This window comes from Colias philodice, chromosome 31 (assembly GCF_061535455.1).
Source record: "Colias philodice isolate Cphi_HAF_F1 chromosome 31, ilColPhil1 Martin Lab GWU primary, whole genome shotgun sequence".
Classification (NCBI taxonomy): domain Eukaryota; kingdom Metazoa; phylum Arthropoda; class Insecta; order Lepidoptera; family Pieridae; genus Colias; species Colias philodice.
The window spans coordinates 2480912-2505113 of record NC_143116.1 but is presented as its reverse complement, the minus strand read 5'-3'; the positions used below and the strand labels follow the sequence as shown (position 1 = coordinate 2505113).

The 24202-nt window shown below is 32.9% G+C and overlaps 2 protein-coding genes and 1 long non-coding RNA gene across 5 annotated transcripts in view; 1 reads left to right on the top strand and 2 right to left on the bottom strand.

Annotated features, from left to right (window-relative positions):
* Invadolysin (leishmanolysin-like peptidase, invadolysin) overlaps positions 1–24202 on the bottom strand; it is a 72192-nt gene that overhangs the window by 6240 nt on the left and 41750 nt on the right. The window contains exons 5-13 of one of the 3 annotated variants that reach the window (XM_089713852.1): positions 13433–13544; positions 7429–7549; positions 6334–6457; positions 5509–5646; positions 4176–4241; positions 3390–3513; positions 2597–2698; positions 1734–1921; positions 100–232 (exon numbers count right to left, since the gene is read on the bottom strand). In XM_089713852.1, coding sequence (XP_089569978.1) covers positions 100–232; positions 1734–1921; positions 2597–2698; positions 3390–3513; positions 4176–4241; positions 5509–5646; positions 6334–6457; positions 7429–7549; positions 13433–13544 — 1108 coding nt within the window. Of the gene's footprint in view, positions 1–99; positions 233–1733; positions 1922–2596; positions 2699–3389; positions 3514–4175; positions 4242–5508; positions 5647–6333; positions 6461–7428; positions 7550–13432; positions 13545–24202 lie in introns of all 3 variants that reach the window. The other 2 variants (XM_089713851.1, XM_089713853.1) reach the window with 2 other exon arrangements.
* Positions 306–1716, bottom strand: LOC149475113 (uncharacterized). The gene is made up of 2 exons (XR_016318144.1): positions 1366–1716; positions 306–1276 (listed from the first exon to the last, which is right to left on the bottom strand). It is a non-coding gene; the product is annotated as an uncharacterized LOC149475113 (long non-coding RNA).
* On the top strand, positions 8367–11687 carry LOC149475112 (uncharacterized). Its single transcript, XM_089713729.1, has 2 exons — positions 8367–8397; positions 10973–11687. Exons 1-2 carry the CDS (start codon positions 8367–8369, stop codon positions 11674–11676), a joined length of 735 nt encoding a protein of 244 aa, XP_089569855.1. The 3' UTR covers positions 11677–11687.

Sequence of the window (24202 nt, the reverse complement as noted above, 5' to 3'; positions counted from 1 at the left end):
AAAAGTTCTACAACTTTTATATTTACTGTTTTACTGAGTTACCAATTTCAAAAATTTACTTTTCCTAAAAAAAAACAATTAAAATCATAAAATACCAACCTGATATTGCCTCGGAAGTATATTATCGTGTCTCACTAAATTACACAGAACTACTGCATTTCGTCTTGGCGAGCATTCCGTTCGCAACGGTTCCCCCTTTATACGTTCGCAAAATGGCGCCGGGTTCTTACGTCTGTTGAAAATTATTACAATCAATACATAGTTATAAACACTTACAATCTTTACTAATATTATAAAGCTGAAGAGTTTGTTTGAACGCGCTAATCTCGGAAACTACTGATCCGAATTGAAACATTCTTTCGGTGTTAGATAGCCCATTTATCGAGGAAGGCTATAGGCTATATATCATCACGCTAAGAACAACAGGAGTGGAGCAATGCGGGTGAAACCGCGCGGAGCAGCTAGTAACTAATCAAATTGAAAATATTCTACAAAAATTATTTAATTTTTTTCTTAAAACACACTTACGTGATTTCCGTTCCATTTATGTCGCTTGTAAGGAATAAATTACATATTATACATTGAGTAATAACCGTTTATATATTTATAGTTATTAAGTGGATACATACATTCATAGTTATAAACACGTGTGCGTGTACTAGTGTACACACGTAAAAAGTGAAACTTCTCTATGACCTTATTTTTCAAAAAATAATTTACTATATGCAACTTTACAGAAATACGTCGAATCACGCGTGGTAGGGATAAGAAAAAGATGGCGCGTAACGGAAAAATGTCACGCGTAACGAAAGAATGTTACACTAAATTTTTTTCCAACCCTGATAAAGAAGTTTCACTTCAAAAACAGATAACGTTGGCGCTTAACAATTGAGAAATTTATTCAAATTTTGCTAAAACACAATCTCCATATTTTAAAATACTGGTTGAAATATTTTAAATGTTAAAGATTAATTAATTTGAATTTATTTACTTTTCCTTAAAATGATTTATTTAGTTTTATTACTTACTCAGTGGTATTCTCTACGCTGCATGTAAATGAATAAAAACATAATTGTAATTTTTAATGTAAATATATGTTTCAAAGTATCAATTCTCATTTATTTTATTTAAAATTAACCTGTTTATATACATAATATTATGTCTGTTATATATAAGATTTCTAAACACAAGTATAACCACCACCAAAGCCAGTAAAAGTGTTAGCGTGTGTGCGGGTTTGTCTCTGTGTATGTTGCGTGCTGATGTGTGCGTGTACCTTTATGAATTTCTCCGAGTGTGTGTGTGTCTTTATTAATTTGGGATTTCTGTCTTTGTCTCTGTGTATGTTTGTGTGTGTGCGTGTACCTTTATGAATTTCTCTGAGTGTGTGTGTGTCTTTATTAATTTGGAATTTCTGTCTTTGTCTCTGTGTACGTTACGTGCTGGTGTGTGCGTGTACCTTTATGAATTTCCCCAATGTGTGTGTGTCTTTATTAATTTGGGATTTCTGTCTTTGTCTCTGTGTATGTTTGTGTGTGTGCGTGTACCTTTATGAATTTCTCTGAGTGTGTGTGTGTCTTTATTAATTTGGAATTTCTGTCTTTGTCTCTGTGTACGTTACGTGCTGGTGTGTGCGTGTACCTTTATGAATTTCCCCAATGTGTGTGTGTCTTTATTAATTTGGGATTTCTGTCTTGTCTCTGTGTATGTCTGTGTGTGTGTAACACAGCTACCTTAACCTTTGCGTGTTCAGCCACTGCTTGCAAGACGCAGCAGCGAAGCCGCAGCCCAGATTCTTGCCCCAGTCTAATGGAGCCGCGTGTGAATAGTCCGCTCTATACCAGCCGGTGTCTTCCATCATGGCGAATGTTATCCGACTGAACACGGAGTTCTGTGTGTGTGTACCGGTCATTGCTTCGTTCTGGAATTAATGCAATATTTACATGTAACTACAATAGTAAAAAGAAAGCAGTTAAAAAAGTAACGATGCAACTGAATGAATAATCTAAATGCTGACAACACTGATTATTTATAAATAAATTTTTGGAAAAAAAAGGCCAATTTCAGTCAAAATTTATAGTTTTGTGACAAGAAATGAAGATCTTTATTATCCAAGTTTCCATCTTAGTGAGGAAAATTAACATTTTTTATGAAAATTTAAAGAAAATCATGAAATGTTTTATTTTTTATTAAAGACCTTAAATGAGCTATAATTCTTCCATTTACAATATCACAAAATTCTCCAGATTTTGAGATATTTGATGCAATACCAAATATCCCTAGACTTTGTTGATTTGTGTATATAATTTACTTAATCAGCTGTTATAAAAATACTAGCTTTCCGCCCGCGGCTTCGACTGCTTCATCTAAAACCTAATAAATTATATACTAAAACCTTGCTCTTGAATCACTATCTATTAAAAAATACCGCATCAAAATCCGTTGCGTAGTATTAAAGATTTAAGCATTCAAAGGGACATATGGACTGTTTTCAGTCCGCGACTTTTTTTTATACAATGTAGTGATATTTTACGATAATATAATAAATATATAGATGAACGTATAACTTAGAAAAGATATTAAAATAAAGACTTACCTCAAAAACTCGTTTCTCCCAATGTGTTAGAGCAGTACCATCACCCCCTTGGTCTTCTAACTCAGCACCTTCTAATGTAGAACAGTTGAAATGGTCTCGAACCTAAAATATAAGAAATAAAATGTAAGTAAAGAAATAAAATTAAATCAAATGAATTTGAAATAAAAATATACCTAAATAATTAAACAGATCAGTTTAATTAATTAGGTATATTTTTAATTTTTATTTAATTCAAATAATTTGAAAAATAAATATAACCTTATTTAGAACTTATAATATAAGGTCAAGGGTCTAGAAATTACGTTTTCCTTGAGATTTAACGAAGAATTTAAACAAAATATTTAACTCCCATAATGAACCTTCCCTTTTTGCCGTTTAGTTTGCCCGCAAATTCGTCCGCGGGTGAAACCGCACCGCTAGTGCAATAAAAATTTAAAAAAATAATTACTGTTTTTGTTCCATTTCTTTTTGTTGTAGACGATCAAATAGATAATTTAGAACACACTTAAGCTGTATTGACACCGATCACAGTGTAAAAAGTTTGAATTAAATCTGTCGGTTTAAAATCAAAATCGAGTCTAAGAAAGTCGGTTACATACAAACATACAGGTGAAGCTAATATAAGCTATTACTTCCAGCATTTCCTTGATCACAGGTTGTCTGGTAGATATCACTTGTTAGTGATAAGACCGCCTATTGTACAATAATCCTATTTGCTGTTATTCTTTTTGTATTGTTTTATTTGGTGTACAATAAAGAGTTAATTATTATTATAAGCGTGTTTAATACTTACCTCCTTCACAACTCTGGGTGTGACGATCATATGAAAGTTCCTCTCCATATATCCACCTCTGATCATCCATTTTTTACGAGTTATATTTTTAACAACACGATCCGACCATTTATGTATTTGTAACCTGTAATTTATTGTAGAAAATAATAATTTAGTAATCTAAATATATTATTGACAAAAAACGTTTTATTTACTTATACCACTAAGCGCCGATTTTGCAATCCTTGGTTAAAATTTATCCGTCCAATAATCTAATTACACGAACATTTTAAAATGTCACCTGTAAACTATCAAATACGGACAATTAGAATATATTTTTGAAATGGTTGTCTAATATGTTATTCGATGAATAAGTTTTAACCAAGGATTGAAAAATCAGCCCTAAAAAATATTAATTTAACGACATTAGTTTAAATAAGAAACAGAAGATTGTTAATGATGACTGATTCAAGTTGGCTTCGACATATTGTTCAATAAAACAACGCCGTTTAATCAAATGCCTAGGCTATTTATGAAACGGCTGATTTAACTAGATGACTGCGACATGATATTTCTTTTATTTATAACTAGCTGCGCTCCGCGGTTTCACACGCGTGGCTCCGCTCCTGTTGGTCTTAGTGTAATGATAGCCTGTAGCCTGCCTCGATAATTGGTCTATCTAACACCGAAAGAATTTTGCAAATCGGACCAGTACTTTCTGAGATTAGCGCGTTCAAACAATCAAACTCTTCAGCTTTATAATATTAGTATTGATTTATTGTGTTTAGTTTATTATATTTTACTTACTCTTCATCCAAAGGTGGGTTGCCAGTGTCCGTCCGTCTATCTGTTAAGGGTTCACCATTGTCATCTCTGCAAATATAAAATATTTATTTTAAACGGCCACTTATTTCTTCGAATCTAAGAGAAATGTAGTATTGTCCTGCAGCATTATTTAATATATAATTAGGGGATAAGCTACACAATACTGCCAAGAGAACAATTTCAGTATGTACATGTAAGTATATTTTACATTAATTGTCACCTTACGGCCTTACTAAAAGGACACCCCGGACACTCCATACAAAATTATCGTTTTGACAGTCACATTGTAGAGACTGCAAATGTGTGTGTTGACGCTTTAGTGCAAGTCCACACTGCGAGCCTAGCGCGGTTGCGACGGCGGGCGCGAAATATCAAACGTATGAAACGCGCCTTTGCGTCCACATTGAAATGACTATGGCGGAAGCCTAGTGCGACGGTAATGAGCGAGCCAGCGCGCGTAGTTTTCAAACTCTCCTATCCGCGCGTTCTGGCCACACTACGGGCCTAGTCAGCAAGCGACCCAATGCGCGGACGGCGGGGGTATCAAACCAGTTCGGTCTTGTCGCTCGACTTCTTATATTATATCCTTTATTGTTTTTCGTAAAATAGCGGTAATTATACTTAATTGTTGAAGTGAAACTTCTTTATTTATAAGTGCGATTCAATCTAAAACACTTATAAACACCACAGTAATTTTGTAGGGTATAATCTCAATTCTTCATATAAGATTCACCCGTTATTCCTCTGTTTTATTTATTTCGTGTACAACTTCTATAATGATCTCATCTCAAAATCGGACTGTCCAGTAAAAATATCAAGTCGTCCAAAGTTTGCAACACCCGAAAAACGTCGAACCGCTACTTGAGCTCGCGCGTCGGTGTGGCCACCGCGAGCGCCCGCTCGTCGCGCCCGCCTAGGCCGCCGCCACCGCGCATTCAGTGTGGACGCACACTTAGGGTTGGTACAATTGTGACTAGCGTTAAAAACAAATTCGCGTTTTTCTGATGAAATAAATCCGTAAACAGCACAATATCTAACCATTTTTTACGAAAAACGATAATCACAAAACCAAAATAATAAAATTACTTTATGTCAATTCGATTAATGTTGTCAATCTTCGTTGCGTATCGTCCTTGCAGAAAAATGCGGACCATTTATAGCATGATCGTGCGGGGTGAGGTAAGTGTTTAATTTTGGCGGGAGGCGGAGAGTGTCCGTTCTGTAGCGTTTAGGTACTATTATGTATTCTGTGACGATGGTGATGGAGTTGATTCTACAGCTGTTTTTGTTTTTGTTGATTATGATGACAACTGACCTGTAGAAGCCGAACAGCGACACGCTGAAGCCGAGCGCGTGGAGCATTTCGTGCTTCACAGTGGAGAGCACGTGCGGTAGGTCCCTGTAGCGGGTGGACAGTTCGCTGGGGCAGAAGTTCGCGTGACCTGCTACTGGTCTGAAATCATAATACATAGTTATAATAAACGACAAACAAACGACAAACGATATATTTATTACGCTTCAAACTAAGTGAACCGAATAACCGCATATCAGTTATTCGGTTCACTTAGTTTGAAGTTGATTGGTTCTTTGAACTAAAATATTGCTCAATTCTTCTCCATTAACGGCATTCTAAGGGCCGATTTTTCAATGCTTGGATAAAACTTATCCGTCCAATAAAGTATTACACGATAATATTAAAATGTCACGTAAACTGTCAAATACGGACAATTAGAATACGTTTTTAAAATGGTAGTTTTATACATTATTCGACCAATAAGTTTTATCCAAGCATTGAAAAATCGGCCCTAAATCAATCAAATTAATTGAAAAATAACTTTTATAACTTGTAGACGGCAACATGAATAAAAAAAAAGTTATTTTTTACAATGAAATTACATTCAGAGGGTAATGGATTAACACATAGCCTACTTTCTATCCCGGAAATCCCACGGGAACGGGAACTATGCGGGTGAAGCCGCAGTCAGTGAGCTAGTAGTAGATAAAATATAATAGGGATGAGAGAACTATTAAATTCAGCCGCATCAAAATCCGTTGCGTAGTTTTAAAGATTTAAGCATATATTATAGGGACATAGGGACAGAGAAAGCGAATTTGTTTTATACTATGTAGTGATATTTACCTATCTAAAGCTGCTTCCTGCTGACAATGTGACGCATAAGCGACGGTCAGACCTCGTCTACACCGTTCCGTTTCTAACGCACTCACGTATAGAACAAAATCCGTATCCTCCACACCTGGAGGTTCTTCTGGAAATAAAAAACTATATATTAAAATAAAATGTAAAATCATGAATGTATGGTCAGTAAGAAATGGCTGTTCCGGCTTTCTAGCAAGTAAAATACAATATTCTTGTGAAGCTATTATCTTTAATCTTCTTATATATAAAATTCTCGTGTCACAATGTTAGTCTGCATACTCCTCCGAAACGGGTGGACCGATTCTCATGAAATTTTCTGTGCATATCGGGTAAGTCTGAGAATCGGCCAACATCTATTTTTCATATGTACCACGGGCGAAGCCGGGGCGGACCGCTAGTAATATATATAAATCTCGTGTCACAATGTTTGTCCTCAATGGACTCCTAAACCACTTAACCGATTATAATAAAATTCGCACACCATGTGCAGTTCGATCCAACTTGAGAGATAGGATAGTTTAAACATGTAGGTACCACGGGCGAAGCCGGGGCGGACCGCTAGTGTATTATATAATACGTCAGAGCATAAAGTTTAATAGAATTTATATAGTGTTACATTCAAAACCCATTTTAAGATTTTATCAATCCTCGTTTTTTTATTATTAAATAATATATGTATGTAGTGTTTAATTTGCATTATTTTCCTTTCTTTTTTCAAAAATATTAATTTTACACTAGAATAAACATTTTCAAAAAAACAATTTTGTCTGCCTGTAGAATGATAAATTAGTAGAGGATTAATTGAAATAACAACATTAAAAAATTCTTAAAGATGATGATCTCATCATCTCATTAGATGAGAGGTTCCTTAAGTACTTAAACCCGAATAGAGAAAATTCGATTGCTCTGGCGTGATCACGGGTTTGCGAGAGACTAGGCGTTGCCCCGGTTTGGCAAAAAGACGCGGGTTCGAAACTCACGTGATCGTTTTTTATTCTTTTAAATTTTATTATTTAGGAATAAAGCATTTAAATGCTATAAAACAATAAATAATATAACTAATTTTTTTGTACTCACCAATATCTCCCTCATTATAATCTAAAGAGTTCCCTTCTGTTGTGTTTTCGGTACTTTCTTCTTGTTGAATTTGTCGTAACATTCGACAATCATGACCTGTGTTATTACATACGTAGCAAGGCTGTAAAAGAACAATATTTTTTACTTTAATATCAATAAAATATATTAGAAAGTAGAAACATTTTAAAAGAATAAGAAAATAGATGATACTATGAAGATTTAAACGCGGGCGAAGCTGCGGGCAATACCTAGTATAGTATACAATGTATGGTAAAATGTAAGACTAGCTGTGTCCCGCGGTTTCACCCGCCAAAAAAATGGAGGAAGCTGATTTCCATATCTAATTTAGGGATTGATATTTAACGAAAAGAAGCCTATACAATATACATGATCTTAAGCTTTTTCAATTTCAAATTTCATCCAAATAGGTTCTATGGTCAATTGAAGACAAACAGACTTTAATATAATTTAGTCAATAACTATATCTTTCCGCCCGCGGCTTCGACCGCTTTATCTATAAAACATAATAAATTATATACTAAAACCTTCCTCTTGAATAACTCTATCTATTAAAACCGCATCAAAATCCGTTGCGTAGTTTTAAAGATTTAAGCATACATAGGGACGTAGGGACATAGGGACAGAGAAGGCGACTTCGTTTTATACTATGTAGTGAAGACTATCGTCATAAAAAAAGTCTTGTAGAATTCATAAATAATTGAATCCAAACAGACATATTAAAGAAGTCTCTTCTTTAATACGAAAAAATAAGTAAATATTTAAGTTTGTTTGAATACAATAAGTGCCAAGTATAGATTCCATTAATGTTTAACTTGTAACTTTCCTAAAAGAAATATAACTTAGCCAATACCGTGGAACGATAAAAAATAAATTCAATTTACTGTGATAAAACTTTCTTGGTATATTTTCTGTTCGCAATGTATTTCTCGAAATGGTTCTACGTTATAGGTAATTTTTATTTATTATTTAAATATTTAAAATATTTAATACTAGCTTTCCGCACACGGCTTCGCTCGCTTTGTCTTAAACATAAGAAATTATATACTAAAACCATTCTCTTGAATCACTCTATGTATTAAAAAAACCGCATCAAAATCCGTTGCGTAGTTTTAAAGATTTAAGCATACATAGGGACATAGGGACAGAGAAAGCTTTGTTTTATACTATGTAGTGATCTATTAAATCCACGATTTTACCCTCAGCTACTTTTGCATTTAAAATTTTTCATAAGTAAGCATTATTTTATATTATTTATTTTTCACTATTTCTATACATATACGAAGTAAAATAACAATTAGTTTATGTATATTTGCAACAATTAGTAACGGCTATAAAGCGTTTATTTCACAAAGCTAACATTAACATTTAAAACTCTTAACCTTGAGTTTCTGAAAATTAGTTACAGTCGAATATTTTACTAAATACAATAGTTAGCTTCATTTCAATACGTTGGTGAATTATAAATAGGGTCAACCGGGGCAAATGCAACTAAAAAATAACAAGTTTCAAGTTTGATCGGTTGCAGTTATCTCCTTTTATATTTGGTCATTTATTTGACCCATTTATTGTTTTTTGTATTTATTCAAGATTATTTTAAACCAATCAAGCAATACAGTAGTCTTATAAATAACTGGTAGTGAGAATATTTCCTAAAATTGGTAGAAAAAGTTACATTAACCCCTAGTCGGGGGTAAATGCAACTATCTGCCATAGCTCTTCTTCTATTTCATATAAAACAACGAATATAGAATATATTTATGAGATTTCATGTTATTCATAAGATTTTGAACTGTATTACCGCGTAGCAAGGACTAGTTTTCAGAAAAAAACTTATTTTTCTGATTGTGGGGCAAATGCAACTATTTGTTAGAGAATTAGTGTGGGGAATGCAAAAAACTTATTCATCGATATTTTTTTTTATTATTCTGCGTGTGATTTGTATCGTACTATTGTGTATTAGATACGTAGTATATTATTCTTAGAATAATTACACAATGTGTAATTATTCTAAGATATTATTATTAGTCTGTGGTATTAGGGAACTATTGCTACAATAATGTTGCGATCGTAGATGGCGCCGCATTATTTAGAGGAAAAACTCATGTACTTTGATTTACCACTTTAAATCGCAACAAATAAAAATTACAGTGCCCCTACCTACTAAGTCAATTTTACTTTTTGGTCAGAACAAATAATATTCTTTGTGTTAAATATTGTTAAAAACGTAAACAAAATACGTTTATTAGTTAATCAACCGTTTACTAAAAATTACTTGAACAATCACAGAACTATCCTAACCTATCGTTTTTAGTTATATTCTTTAACCACGCTTTTTTATCTAATTTTAATTTTACTTATGAACCCGTCTCTGAGTATAATATTGAAGAAATAATCGATGGTTCTTCTTTAATTAATCATAAAGAAAGTATATTTTGACCACCAAGAAGGACATAATAAATTTAAATTATCGACACTGTCACATCACTAGTGTTTTTAGTTTCATACAAAAATATAAGGGGCTATTGTAACTAACCTCACAGTTGCAATAACCCCACAGTGAAATTTTCATGAGGCAAATGTTACTGCATCAATAACACAAAATAGAGTCAACTAACGCATTAAAAATATGAATGAAATATGCTTAACGGCTTGTGATAATCATGTCCAATCAAAAACACCTGCAAAAAATCACTCCTAAACAATTTTTTTGTCTGTAAAACTCGACACCTGTTTTTACGCACACCAACTTCAAAATAGCGGTTTGACACAATGGCCTATAAATCAAATAGTTTTCATCGTAGTGGCACCATCTATTACTTGTAAGATTAATTAGTCGTTGAGTTATTGAATCATAGGTGGCGATATATTACAACAACTCTAATAAATTAGTTATGATAACTAGTTGCCATAGCCCCATAGTTGCATTTGCCCCGGTTGACCCTATATAAATAAAATAAATATTTCAGGACAATTTTCACACACGGCACGATCTGATCCCATACTAAGCATTCGCTTGTGTTATGGAAACCAGATGGCATTTAAACATACAAATATAATTTGAAACAAATACTTATAAGCAACACCCAGACACAGAGCAAACATCTATGTTCATCACACAAATATTTGTCCCGGGTGGGAATCGAACCCACGACCTCGGGCTTGGAAGGCAGGGCACTACCAACTAAGCCAACAAGTCAGTCAAATGTTTGTGTTATTTCAATGTTTAACCAACTTCAGAAAAGTTTCTATTCCACTGTTTATTTTTGTGTATGTACGTACACCGATGACCGATATCTCCGTCAACTGCAGAAATAAATGCAAAGAAAATTTTCCTTGAGAACCATTATTATTTATTATGTAACTAGGAAAAAAATACTAACGCAGTAGTAAAAATACTAACGTAGTATTAAGTTGTAAAGTTTGTAACATGTGGCAATAAATTCTTTTTCTATCTTTCTTTCAAATAAAAATTGGTTTAATTCTGAAAATAATATTAAATAATAATGCTTTTAATTTCTTTCAGGAAGCCATTTACTTATACTAGCGCATATCACAAATTCATTGGTACTATTAACAGCAAATGTAGAAGACATTAAGAAAATAGCACAAAAATTCATATCAGAATCACTAGCTGACAAACTAACAGATCTCATCGTAAAAGCTACAGCAAAAGCCGATATAGACGTATCAGAAGAAAACAAACAAAACAATATCTATCATATAAGTAAAGACAATTGGCGGAATAAACATAAGAAAGCACAAGGCATTAAAGATAAATATAAACCAATAAAACCAGGGAAAGTAAGAAACTACGAAACAACAAATTATGAAATCTTAAAAGATACAAATGTCTACAATAGCAGAGAAATTAAAAAAACACGTTATAATCTACAATCATCACGAGACACACCCAAAGAATACATAAACCAAAATCCTTACATTGACGAAAACGTTAATTTAAAAGCAAGAGAACCTACAATACTATCAAATAAAAACGATCTATTCGAACCTATAAATAAAGATGAACATGAAGACTATATGAATTCGATTAACGAAATAAGGAATAGAGTATTCACAGCGTCTACTAAGAAAGAAAAGAATGAATTTGATCAATATTATAACTCGAATTATCCAAAAGCAGGGATCATTGCTACTAGTGGTGGGGTAGCATTAACTAAGGGTCCTGAGGATAGTGATACGTCGATAGATAATAAAAATTATAAGTAAGATGGTGTCAATGAAGAAAATTATTTCAATCCTTTAGAAACTAGGGATATTGTAACTCGATAAATGTAGGTGTAAATATAAATCTATGGGGTTTTAGCTAGTACAAAAGCCATTGTTCTTAAGATACTAAACTTTTTCGATCATTTGACTGACCGGTTGGCTTGGTTGTAGTAACCCTGCCTTCCAAGCCAGAGGTCGTGGGTTCGATTCCCACCCTGAGCAAATATTTATGTGATGAACATAGATGTTGCTCTGTGTCTGGGTGTTAATTATCTATATAAGTATTTATTTCAAATTATATAACATGTATGTTTATCAGCCAGCTGGTTTCCATAACACAAGTGACAGCTTAGTATGGGATCAGATCGTGCCGTGTGTGAAAATTGTCCTGAAATATTTATTTATTTACTAGCGGTCCGCCCCGGCTTCGCCCGTGGTACATATGAAAAATAGATGTTGGCCGATTCTCAGACTTACCCGATATGCACAGAAAATTTCATGAGAATCGGTCCACCCGTTTCGGAGGAGTATGCAGACTAACATTGTGACACGAGAATTTTATATATAAGATTACGTTTGTTATTTGTATATAAATTAATATCTAGCCTGGGTTTTACTAACATTAAAAGCTTGTAATATAATGACCCATTTTATAAACTTTTGTAAAATAGTTGCTTGGATTTCATTGCTGAAACAAGTCAATAACTGCGTTAAAAACAACCGACTTCAAACTTGCACTTGCAACATTTACAAATACAGACAAAAATGCTCATAAAATAAAAACTACTGGGCCTATCCGAATAAAATTTTTATGGGACCAATTCGACACCATCCCGCATCGAACAAAAAAAGAATCACGTAAATCGGTTCAGAAACCACGGAGTAATCAGTGTACATACATAAAAAAAAAACACATACCGGCCGAATTGATAACCTCCTCCTTTTTTTTGAAGTCGGTTAAAAATCGAATAAGGCTCTCCAGTTTATAAACGTATGTGGCAAATTTCATGTTAATCGATCCAAGTCATATAAAATTAATAAACGAATCGTTAATAATAAATTGAAGTGGTGTAATTAAGAGATCGTAATTACATTTATAATTTAATCAAGACATCGTTTAAACAATCCTTCACCACTAGGATACTACATTACCTATTCCTGTTAACTCAAACATTTATTTATTCAACTAGATTTCCGCCCGCGGCTTCGCCCGCGTTTTCAAAGGAAAACCCGCATAGTTCCCGTTCCCGTGGGATTTCCGGGATAAAACCTATCCTATGTGTTATTCTGATATATAAGCTATATTGTGGTAAAGTTTCATTCAAATCCATTCAGTAGTTTTTACGTGAAAGAGTAACAAACATCCATATAAACTTTCGCCTTTATAATATTAGTAGGATAAGACTTCTTATGAAAGCACGTTTGAATCCTCATTACATTTTTAACATTTACCACCGATTCGGAAAGCAGTATCTATGGAGAAGAACCGGCAAGAAACTCCATAGTTGCTCTTTTGTAGCCTACTAATAGTGGAAAGGCAAGATTTTTAAAGTTAGTTCTTTTGTCTGTTACTCCTTCACGCAAAAACTGCTGATCCGATTTTCATTAAATTTGGCACACACGTAGAGGGTTAATACAGGTTAGTTTTTACTCCGAAAACCCCACAGGAACGGAAACTAAGCAGGTTTTCTTTTGCCTACGCGGGCGAAGCTGCTGGCGAAAAGCTATTTTATAAATGGTAACAAATTGTACGTACATTTAAATGCTCCTCTGGCACTCTGACCTCTCCACACATGGTCTCCAGACTGCAGGAATCTATGCAGTGCGACTTGCCGCCTCGTATGAAAACTTGGCGCGTTGGGCATTTTCTGTAAAGAGAAAAAAAGTCATTATGTTAGTTTTATTTCTAACTAGCGGTCCGCCCCGGCTTCGCCCGTGGTACATGTTTACGTTTTCTCTACATAAGAACCATCCTCGTACTTCAAGGAATATAATAAAAAAAGAATTATCGAAATCGGTTCAGCCGTTATCGTGTTATGCGCTTACCAACACATTTTACGATTCATTTTTATATATAAGACTAGCGGTCCGCCCCGGCTTCGCCCGTGGTACATATTTACGTTTTCTCTACATAAAAACCATCCTCGTACTTCAAGGAATATAATAAAAAAAGAATTATCGAAATCGGTTCAGCCGATCTCGAGTTATGCACTTACCAACACATTTTGCGATTCATTTTTATATATAAGACTAGCGGTCCGCCCCGGCTTCGCCCGTGGTACATATTTATGTTTTCTCTACATAAGAACCATCCTGGTACTTCAAGGAATATAATAAAAAAAGAATTATCGAAATCGGTCCACCCGTTCTCGAGTTATGCGCTTACCAACACATTTTGCGATTCATTTTTATATTATAAGATTAATCTATATTAGTTTGTGTACAATGTGTCTAATGTTTTCAAGTTGAACTGTATGTTTAAAAAAACTAATCTCAGGAACCACTGAACCGATTTCAAAAATTCATTGTTGGATATGTGCGTGATCCCTGAATGCTATAGGCATATAATATGTATTCCTTATATGTATCACGGGCGAAGTCACGGCGTACCGCTGATTTATCAATAAATCTATAATATAAAAATGAATCGCAAAATGTGTTGGTAAGCGCATAACTCGAGAACGGCTGAACCGATTTCGATAATTCTTTTTTTATTATATTCCTTGAAGTACGAGGATGGTTCTTATGTAGAGAAAACGTAAATATTATGTACCACGGGCGAAGCCGGGGCGGACCGCTAGTCTTATATATAAAAATGAATCGCAAAATGTGTTGGTAAGCGCATAACTCGAGAACGGGTGGACCGATTTCGATAATTCTTTTTTTATTATATTCCTTGAAGTACGAGGATGGTTTTTATGTAGAGAAAACGTAAATATGTACCACGGGCGAAGCCGGGGCGGACCGCTAGTCTTCTATAATATAAAAATGAATCGCAAAATGTGTTGGTAAGCGCATAACTCGAGAACGGGTGGACCGATTTCGATAATTTTTTTCTTATTATATTCCTTGAAGTACCAGGATGGTTCTTATGTAGAGAAAACATAAATATGTACCACGGGGGAAGCCGGGGCGGACCGCTAGTAATATTATAAGCAGAAGAGTTTAATTGTTTGCTTGTACGCGCTAATCTCAGGAACTACGAATCCGATTAGAAAAAATATTTCAGTGTGAGATAGCCCATTTATCGCGGAAGGCTATCTATACTAATATTATAAAGAGGAAAGGTTTGTATGTATGTATGGCTTTCACGCATACACTACTGGACCGATTTTGATGAAATTTGGCACAGACAATCTTTAGACCCTGAGAAAGAACATAGGCTACCTTTTATTGCGAAATATGTACCACGGGCGAAGCCGGGGCTGACCGCTAGTACTATATAATACGAGCGGAGCAATGTAGGTACAATCAATATAGTATACACGTAGATGGTATTTTGAACGTAATTTCATGATACTATTTTTTGTCTTCATATAGAAGGCTTAATTTAACTTCGGTGAAACATCTTATTCCTATGGAAATTTCAACTACGCAGGAGAAACCGTGACCGAAATAACTAGTTATACTAGTTAGTGCTTAATAATAATATTCCAATATTCAAGAGAATTACAACATATAATTCTAATCTATAATATTATAAGGCTGAAGAGTTTCTTTGTTTGAACGCGCTTATCTTAGGAACTACTGGTCCGATTTGAAAAATTCTTTCGGTGTTAGATAGCCCATTCATCGAGGAAGACTATATATGTATCATCACCTATGACCTGTATGAGCGGAGCGTAGCTAGTTAAAATAAACTTAAGGAGAGCAACACTGTAAGTATGTATGTAAAAAATACCAGACCGATGCGTGAAACGTCACTTTGACAGTTCATAAAAGAAGAATAAAGAAGAATGAAGAAGAAGAATGAAGAATGAAATTTTGAAATGAAAATGAATGAAAAATACTTTATTGTACACCTTATAGAATACATTTTACAAACTTAAAAATATAATATAGCAATGTACAGTAGGCGGCCTTATCGCTGGCAGCGATCTCTACCAGGCAACCCAGAAAAGACGAGGAAAATAGATGAGTCAATAACATGGTGGTGCAAAATAAATAAAAGTGCCACAATAATATTTTATTATATAATATATACTATACTATACCTACATATATGCAGCTTACATTATCATATACATACACAAATAATAATATTATATATACACAATTTTTTATTAAGATTGATGATTTGCACAATTCCATCATATTCCTCTTTTCACGAATACGTACATTGTTAACAGGCGCATTGAAAAAACCCTTTTTTATCGCAATTCTCTATAATTTAGATACACTATCTATGTTATCTTTTATCCTATCTTTTGATAAAGCATTGTGCGTTTGAGATTCGACAGTGATGTACTTGTGAAAATATTGAGCATGTAAGTTTTTTATTTGTTAAGCTATTTTTAACACGCCTTATTACACCTGCACCGGTTTGTCACCGACTCCTTTAGACTCGATTTTGACCCAATTTAAACGGATATTTAAACGGATTTAATTCAAACTTTGTACACTTATCAAGGATTGGTGAGAATACAATTATTTCGTGAGTTTATGCGTGTTATTATTTTATTTTAAAATTATTTTTTTCTTAGATTTAGTATAGCACTAGCTTACTGCCCGCGGCTTCGCCCGCTTTGTCTAAAACCTAATAAATTATATACTAAAACCTTCATCTTGAATCACTCTATCTATTAAATAAACCGCATCAAAATCCGTTGCGTAGTTTTAAAGATTTAAGCATATAAAGGGACATAGGGACAGAGAAAGCGACTTTGTTTTATACTATGTAGTGATTATTGTGTATCTGTGGTGCTATGATGGACAATTGAGTGCCATTTTCTGTAAGCTCCAAATATTTTCCAGAAGTATTTTCTATACGGTTGTTGTTAATTTAATTTTAAATATGCACGTAAGTTAACATTTTCTATTGCATTCTACAAGCAAGATAGTGTAAATAATTTTTAATCTTCTTCTTATATATAAAAATGAATCGCAAAATGTGTTGGTAAGCGCATAACTCGAGAACGGCTGAACCGATTTCGATAATTCTTTTTTTATTATATTCCTGGAAGTACGAGGATGGTTTTTATGTAGAGAAAACGTAAACATGTACCACGGGCGAAGCCGGGGTGGACCGCTAGTAGTGATATAATTATGATATTTTTATTATTTATTGTCTACTTTTCGTCAAATTCTGGATTCAAACTGGTGGTAAAGTATACAAGGCACAGAATGTTCTAGTGTTTTAAGGAAAATCAAAATATACTTCCTACTAATATTATAAAAGCGAAAATTTGTGAGGACGGATAAACATGCGTTTGTTACTCTTGGACGTAAATAATTCTGGACAGATTTCGATGAAACTTTACAGTAGTATAGGTATGATATTCATCAGAATATTAATACGCTTAGAGAAGATTCCGTAGTTTTAAAGATTTCAGCATACATATGAACAGAACAGCGACAATGACTTTGTTTTATACTATATTTATTTATTTATTTATTTATTTAATTATTTATTGCACACACAAAATAAATAGAGACACACAAAGTACAGCTAATAGGAAATAATGTGTACAAACGGTGGCCTTATCGCTAAGTAGTGATACATACATTATAGTACTTCCTATTTCTAGTATTCTTAATTCTTATCAATAAATAAGTTAACCTTTATCAGTAATCATTCGATATGTTAAGATAGGAACTGGATGTCAGCAAGTGACATATTGTGTGTATATATTTATGTACTATTTATTTATGAATTTGTTTTTATTATCGACATTTGTTGATAATAAAAATGTATTGACCTACTCGAATTATCGGCTAGTCGAACCGTCTTTTTACAAAACTAGCGGTTCGCCTCGGGTTCGCCCGTGGTACATTTATTATATAACCTATAGCACTCAGGGATCACGTAATCCAAATTCCAACAGTGAAAGAATGTTTGAAATCGGTCCAATAGTTCCTGAGATTAGCGCGTTCAAACAAACTCTTCGGCTTTACATATAATTTAGATATGGACTGCTTAAAAAACAGTTCTAAATATAAATACAAAAAAAAAATACAAATTACAATATACTTATGACATCAAATTCTCTATTCTTAAAAATTTAGTAAATGCAAACAAATTCATTTATTATTATTTATTAAACATGGTTGAATTATAGTCTTGAATAGAGATAGATAAGGGTACGCGCAGACAGAGAGCGTTCTGCGTTCCGCGTTCTGCGTTCTGCGTTCGGCGTTCTTTGTAATGTGAAGGATCTATAGCGCCGGCGCACACAGAACGCAGTTAGACCGCGGCGGTCATTCGGAACGCTTGCGTTCTCGCGTTCTCTGTACAGAATTACAAAGAACTCGCGTTCTCGCTATGGCTGGTCCGTCTTCTCCAATTGGTATCTTGTTTTTCTATTTCAGATTTTACATAGTCATGTAACTCATTGAGGCTATTTATTGACATTCGAAAATAAATATAAAATCTCTCTTCATCTTGAAGCAGCTCAGGGATAAGAATACTAAATTCTCCCATATTATCTCGTTTCGTGTTGATAGGGTGTACCCAACATTTTCTACTTTTTTTTGACTCCTCTAGACTCCACAAAAGCAAGGCTTCATCTTCGGAAGATGAACTTTCGAGAGACATGTTTCACGTGCGGAGAGTCGCGAAATAGAACGCAAATATCTTGAACGTGCTCCTGTGTGCGCTAGAACGCAGAACGCAGAACTGACGAACGCAGAACGCAGAACGCGGAACGCAGAACGCTGTATGTCTGCGCGTAGCCTAAAACAAAAACTAAAAATAGGTACATCCTTTAATAAGATAATGATGAAAGTATTGTATTGTCACCGATCCTTGATAAGTGTACAGAGTTAGAATTAAATCTGACCGTTTAAAGTGGGTCAAAATCGAGTCTAGGAGTCAGTTACATAGAAACATACAGGTGCAGCAAAAGCGTGTTAAATAAATATAGTATTCTGAAAGCGGCCTAGATCCGGTTTTAAATCCTTAGGGAATACACGTATCGTTGTATTGTTTTCATATGTTAATGTAGTTTATAATCACATCATAAAATCAATTTCACTTCACTTGTAAGGAGGGAAATTATTAGTAGAACAAATTTGAACAGATTTACCGCCAAAATATACGTTTTTCTTTTTTTTTTTCGAATACTTATTTATAAATTGCATTTAATTCAAGGCAATAATTTCATAAATTGGTAAAAAATTATAAAAATACATGTTTTATCAATGAACTAAATATCTTTTACTGTTTTACCGTTATTATAAAACTTTTTACTACATAAATGTACCATTCATTAATGAAAAAATACCCGTAATTACCCGTAAAACGGAAAAATAATAAAGAATCATAGGCTTAGTAATCTACTATATAAAAATAAGTCGGGTTTTCCTTCCTGACGCTATAACTCCAGAATGCACGAACCGATTTTCACGGTTTTGCATTCGTTGGAAAGGTCTCGGGCTCCGTGAGGTTTGTAGAAAAGAAAAGGTGTCTCTGGTGGCGAAACGGAGTTCGCCCGGTTTGCTAGTTTAGTATAAATAATGGTTTAATTATTTTCAGGGACAAATAGATGATTGAACCAACTTTTAAATATTTTTGTCTCCCCCGGAGTCGAAATTACCACCACGCTGTTGCTAACTCCAACCTTTTATTTAGATAAAGGTTAGTTAACATTAATACTTTTTGTTCTTTATATTAAGCTAGCTGTGCTCCGCGGTTTTACCCGCATTGCTCTGCTCCTATTGCCTATTGGTCTTAGCGTGATGATATATATCCTAAAGCCTTATTATTTGAATTATTCAAATCGGATTGAGAATAGAGCATACAAGCAAACAAACATAGCTTCATAACCCTAATATTATAATTATGTGAAAGTTTGTGAGGATGGATGGATGTTTGTTACTCTTTCACGCAAATACTACTGAACAGATTACAATGAAATTTGGTATAAGAACGGACGGGAACTATGCGGGATTTCTTTGAAAACGCGGGCGAAGCCGTGGACGGAAATCTAGTATATATGTAAACATTATGCTTTTGTAAACATTATATGTTGTCGAGCGTAATTTTCGCTGCGTATCATCCTTGCGGTAAGAGCCAGCCATATTACAGCTCCGTCACGCTGGAACCCGCTTTAAAAAAAACCTTACTTTTTTTCAGCCTATTTTACCTACAAACGATGCTAATAAATGTAGTATAGGTCAATTTTTTGTAGTCTTATTAGTTACTTAGAAAACATCATTGATATCGTTCGAAGTAAAAAATATAAATAATAGCGTGTTGATTAGTTTTGGAATGGGTTCCAAATTGATTGTAGTTTATTGTAGTGGCAAGAAAATTCTTTATTTGCGTTGTTTTATCTCAAATTATTGCAAGAAGGTCACAATAACAAGATTTTAAAAAATAAATAACACTTGTTCAAAAACTACAAACGATGCCAATAAATGTAGTATAGGTCAATTTTTTGTAGTCTTATTAGTTACTTAGAAAACATCATTGATATCGTTCGAAGTAAAAAATATAAATAATAGCGTGTTGATTAGTTTTGGAATGGGTTCCAAATTGATTGTAGTTTATTGTAGTGGCAAGAAAATTCTTTATTTGCGTTGTTTTATCTCAAATTATTGCAAGAAGGTCACAATAACAAGATTTAAAAAAATAAATAACACTTGTTCAAAAACTACAAACGATGCCAATAAATGTAGTAAAGGTCATTTTTTTGTAGTCTTATTAGTTACTTAGAAAACATCATTGATATCGTTCGAAGTAAAAAATATAAATAATAGCGTGTTGATTAGTTTTGGAATGGGTTCCAAATTGATTGTAGTTTATTGTAGTGGCAAGAAAATTGTTTATTTGCGTTGTTTCATCTCAAATTATTGCAAGAAGGTCACAATAACGAGATTTTAAAAAATAAATAACACTTGTTCAAAAACTACAAACAATGTAGTTGATTGTAGCTAAACTCATATGTTTGTAGTGGCTGCTGAACCCCTGTAAGCAATAAAAAACAAAAAATTTAGTGTTCAATAAGTTAATATATTCAAAACAATTATGAGCCTTGGATTTCGTGTCGTTTGTAGTTTTAGAAAAAAAAATATTCATGCTCATACATACATCTTCGCACACGTGCGTGTTTGTGTATGCGTGTGGGAGTTTCGTAATTTAGTGTACATTAAATTGCACATGATATATGTTAAAAAAAAAAGAGTTGGATATCTTTAATGTTCAGTAGTTTGCTGTTCAATGTTACAAAGTCACTTAATAATCCGAAACTGCTGAGACGACAAAAGTAATTAAAATGAAATAATGGATAAATTCCATCCGAAACGAAAAAAAACTCAAAATAGTGCAATATAAAAAATTGGAATTAATATTGTCATTTATCGTTTATTGTAGTACTGGTAAAATAATTTATCCTCTAAAATAACTTCAAGAAAAATCAGATAAAACTAGCCAAATTGTAGTGGTATAATAAAATGACACTGGCATAAAAACTACAAACGATATGAATAATTGTCACAGTACCTTTATATTTGTATGTCTTGCTTATTACTGATTATAAGTGCGAATGAATAAATCTACTTAGTGTTTGATAGAGTGATACATTTTAAGACGTTAGAAAATAGAAAAGGAAATCGTTCGTAGTTTCACAGTTTGTCTTCCGACAGCATACCTTTATATGTATATGGACATTACCGATTAAATATAAGCGTGCGTACACAAGTTTACAGTTACTATAGTGCCTACAGTAAATGTAGCATCGATTATACCTCAAAATATAAATTCAAAATCGTTGGACTTACAAGTATGTGCTGTTTTTCGTATTAAAAAATAATGACAGCCAACTATACACGGACTTTCGTAAGTATTGAAAACTTGAGCTGCAAAAAATTGACCTATACTACATTTATTGGCATCGTTTGTAGTTTTTGAACAAGTGTTATTTATTTTTTAAAATCTTGTTATTGTGACCTTCTTGCAATAATTTGAGATAAAACAACGCAAATAAAGAATTTTCTTGCCACTACAATAAACTACAATCAATTTGGAACCCATTCCAAAACTAATCAACACGCTATTATTTATATTTTTTACTTCGAACGATATCAATGATGTTTTCTAAGTAACTAATAAGACTACAAAAAATTGACCTATACTACATTTATTGGCATCGTTTGTAGTTTTTGAACAAGTGTTATTTATTTTTTAAAATCTTGTTATTGTGACCTTCTTGCAATAATTTGAGATAAAACAACGCAAATAAAGAACAACGCAAATAAAGAAAACTTGAGCTGCAAAAAATTGACCTATACTACATTTATTGGCATCGTTTGTAGTTTTTGAACAAGTGTTATTTATTTTTTTAAATCTTGTTATTGTGACCTTCTTGCAATAATTTGAGATGAAACAACGCAAATAAGCAATTTTCTTGCCACTACAATAAACTACAATCAATTTGGAACCCATTCCAAAACTAATCAACACGCTATTATTTATATTTTTTACTTCGAACGATATCAATGATGTTTTCTAAGTAACTAATAAGACTACAAAAAATTGACCTATACTACATTTATTGGCATCGTTTGTAGTTTTTGAACAAGTGTTATTTATTTTTTAAAATCTTGTTATTGTGACCTTCTTGTAATAATTTGAGATAAAACAACGCAAATAAAGAATTTTCTTGCCACTACAATAAACTACAATCAATTTGGAACCCATTCCAAAACTAATCAACACGCTATTATGTATTTATATTTTTTACTTCGAACGATATCAATGATGTTTTCTAAGTAACTAATAAGACTACAAAAAATTGACCTATACTACATTTATTGGCATCGTTTGTAGTTTTTGAACAAGTGTTATTTATTTTTTTAAATCTTGTCATTGTGACCTTCTTGCAATAATTTGAGATAAAACAACGCAAATAAAGAACAACGCAAATAAAGAAAACTTGAGCTGCAAAAAATTGACCTATACTACATTTATTGGCATCGTTTGTAGTTTTTGAACAAGTGTTATTTATTTTTTAAAATCTTGTTATTGTGACCTTCTTGCAATAATTTGAGATAAAACAACGCAAATAAAGAATTTTCTTGCCACTACAATAAACTACAATCAATTTGGAACCCATTCCAAAACTAATCAACACGCTATTATTTATATTTTTTACTTCGAACGATATCAATGATGTTTTCTAAGTAACTAATAAGACTACAAAAAATTGACCTATACTACATTTATTGGCATCGTTTGTAGTTTTTGAACAAGTGTTATTTATTTTTTAAAATCTTGTTATTGTGACCTTCTTGCAATAATTTGAGATAAAACAACGCAAATAAAGAACAACGCAAATAAAGAAAACTTGAGCTGCAAAAAATTGACCTATACTACATTTATTGGCATCGTTTGTAGTTTTTGAACAAGTGTTATTTATTTTTTAAAATCTTGTTATTGTGACCTTCTTGCAATAATTTGAGATGAAACAACGCAAATAAACAATTTTCTTGCCACTACAATAAACTACAATCAATTTGGAACCCATTCCAAAACTAATCAACACGCTATTATTTATATTTTTTACTTCGAACGATATCAATGATGTTTTCTAAGTAACTAATAAGACTACAAAAAATTGACCTATACTACATTTATTGGCATCGTTTGTAGTTTTTGAACAAGTGTTATTTATTTTTTAAAATCTTGTTATTGTGACCTTCTTGTAATAATTTGAGATAAAACAACGCAAATAAAGAATTTTCTTGCCACTACAATAAACTACAATCAATTTGGAACCCATTCCAAAACTAATCAACACGCTATTATGTATTTATATTTTTTACTTCGAACGATATCAATGATGTTTTCTAAGTAACTAATAAGACTACAAAAAATTGACCTATACTACATTTATTGGCATCGTTTGTAGTTTTTGAACAAGTGTTATTTATTTTTTTAAATCTTGTTATTGTGACCTTCTTGCAATAATTTGAGATAAAACAACGCAAATAAAGAACAACGCAAATAAAGAAAACTTGAGCTGCAAAAAATTGACCTATACTATATTTATTGGCATCGTTTGTAGTTTTTGAACAAGTGTTATTTATTTTTTAAAATCTTGTTATTGTGACCTTCTTGCAATAATTTGAGATGAAACAACGCAAATAAAAAATTTTCTTGCCACTACAATAAACTACAATCAATTTGGAACCCATTCCAAAACTAATCAACACGCTATTATTTATATTTTTTACTTCGAACGATATCAATGATGTTTTCTAAGTAACTAATAAGACTACAAAAAATTGACCTATACTACATTTATTGGCATCGTTTGTAGTTTTTGAACAAGTGTTATTTATTTTTTTAAATCTTGTTATTGTGACC

What these genes read in the sequence shown, in the direction of transcription:
- LOC149475112 (XM_089713729.1), top strand. Translation starts at nt 8,367, where the DNA reads ATGTATTTCTCGAAATGGTTCTACGTTATAG. An exon ending in GAAATGGTTCTACGTTATAG is followed by an intron (nt 8,398 to 10,972) that starts GTAATTTTTATT and finishes AATTTCTTTCAG; the next exon opens with GAAGCCATTTACTTATACTA.